At 53.7% G+C, this 231-nt stretch overlaps 1 protein-coding gene across 1 annotated transcript in view; it reads left to right on the forward strand.

Annotated features, from left to right (window-relative positions):
* The window catches only part of LOC119586792 (alpha-(1,6)-fucosyltransferase-like), a gene marked incomplete at its 5' end in the record, with an annotated part of 14,318 nt that overhangs the window by 1,610 nt on the left and 12,477 nt on the right, over positions 1-231 (forward strand). Inside the window, 1 exon segment of the mRNA XM_037935512.1 lies at positions 31-161. Coding sequence (XP_037791440.1) covers positions 31-161 — 131 coding nt within the window.

The following is a 231-nucleotide window of genomic DNA, read 5'->3' on the forward strand; positions in this document are numbered from 1 at the left end:
GCGCCCTGACGCCCGCGCTCTCCCCCGCAGGCAAGTGAGCTCCCTGAACGGGGAGGCGCCCTCGCACGGCAACACGGCCATGGTGGCTGAGCTGCAGAAGAAGCTGGAGCACGCTCAGCGTATGTTACAACAAGCTGATGCAACTGCTGACCACAAGACAGGTTAAAAAAAAAGAGAGAGAAATGAAATAAAAGATTTCAAAAGGCACTTCTTTTTTTCACGAATGCCCAC

The sequence above is a fragment of the Penaeus monodon genome, chromosome 22 (genome assembly GCF_015228065.2).
Source record: "Penaeus monodon isolate SGIC_2016 chromosome 22, NSTDA_Pmon_1, whole genome shotgun sequence".
NCBI lineage: Eukaryota > Metazoa > Arthropoda > Malacostraca > Decapoda > Penaeidae > Penaeus > Penaeus monodon.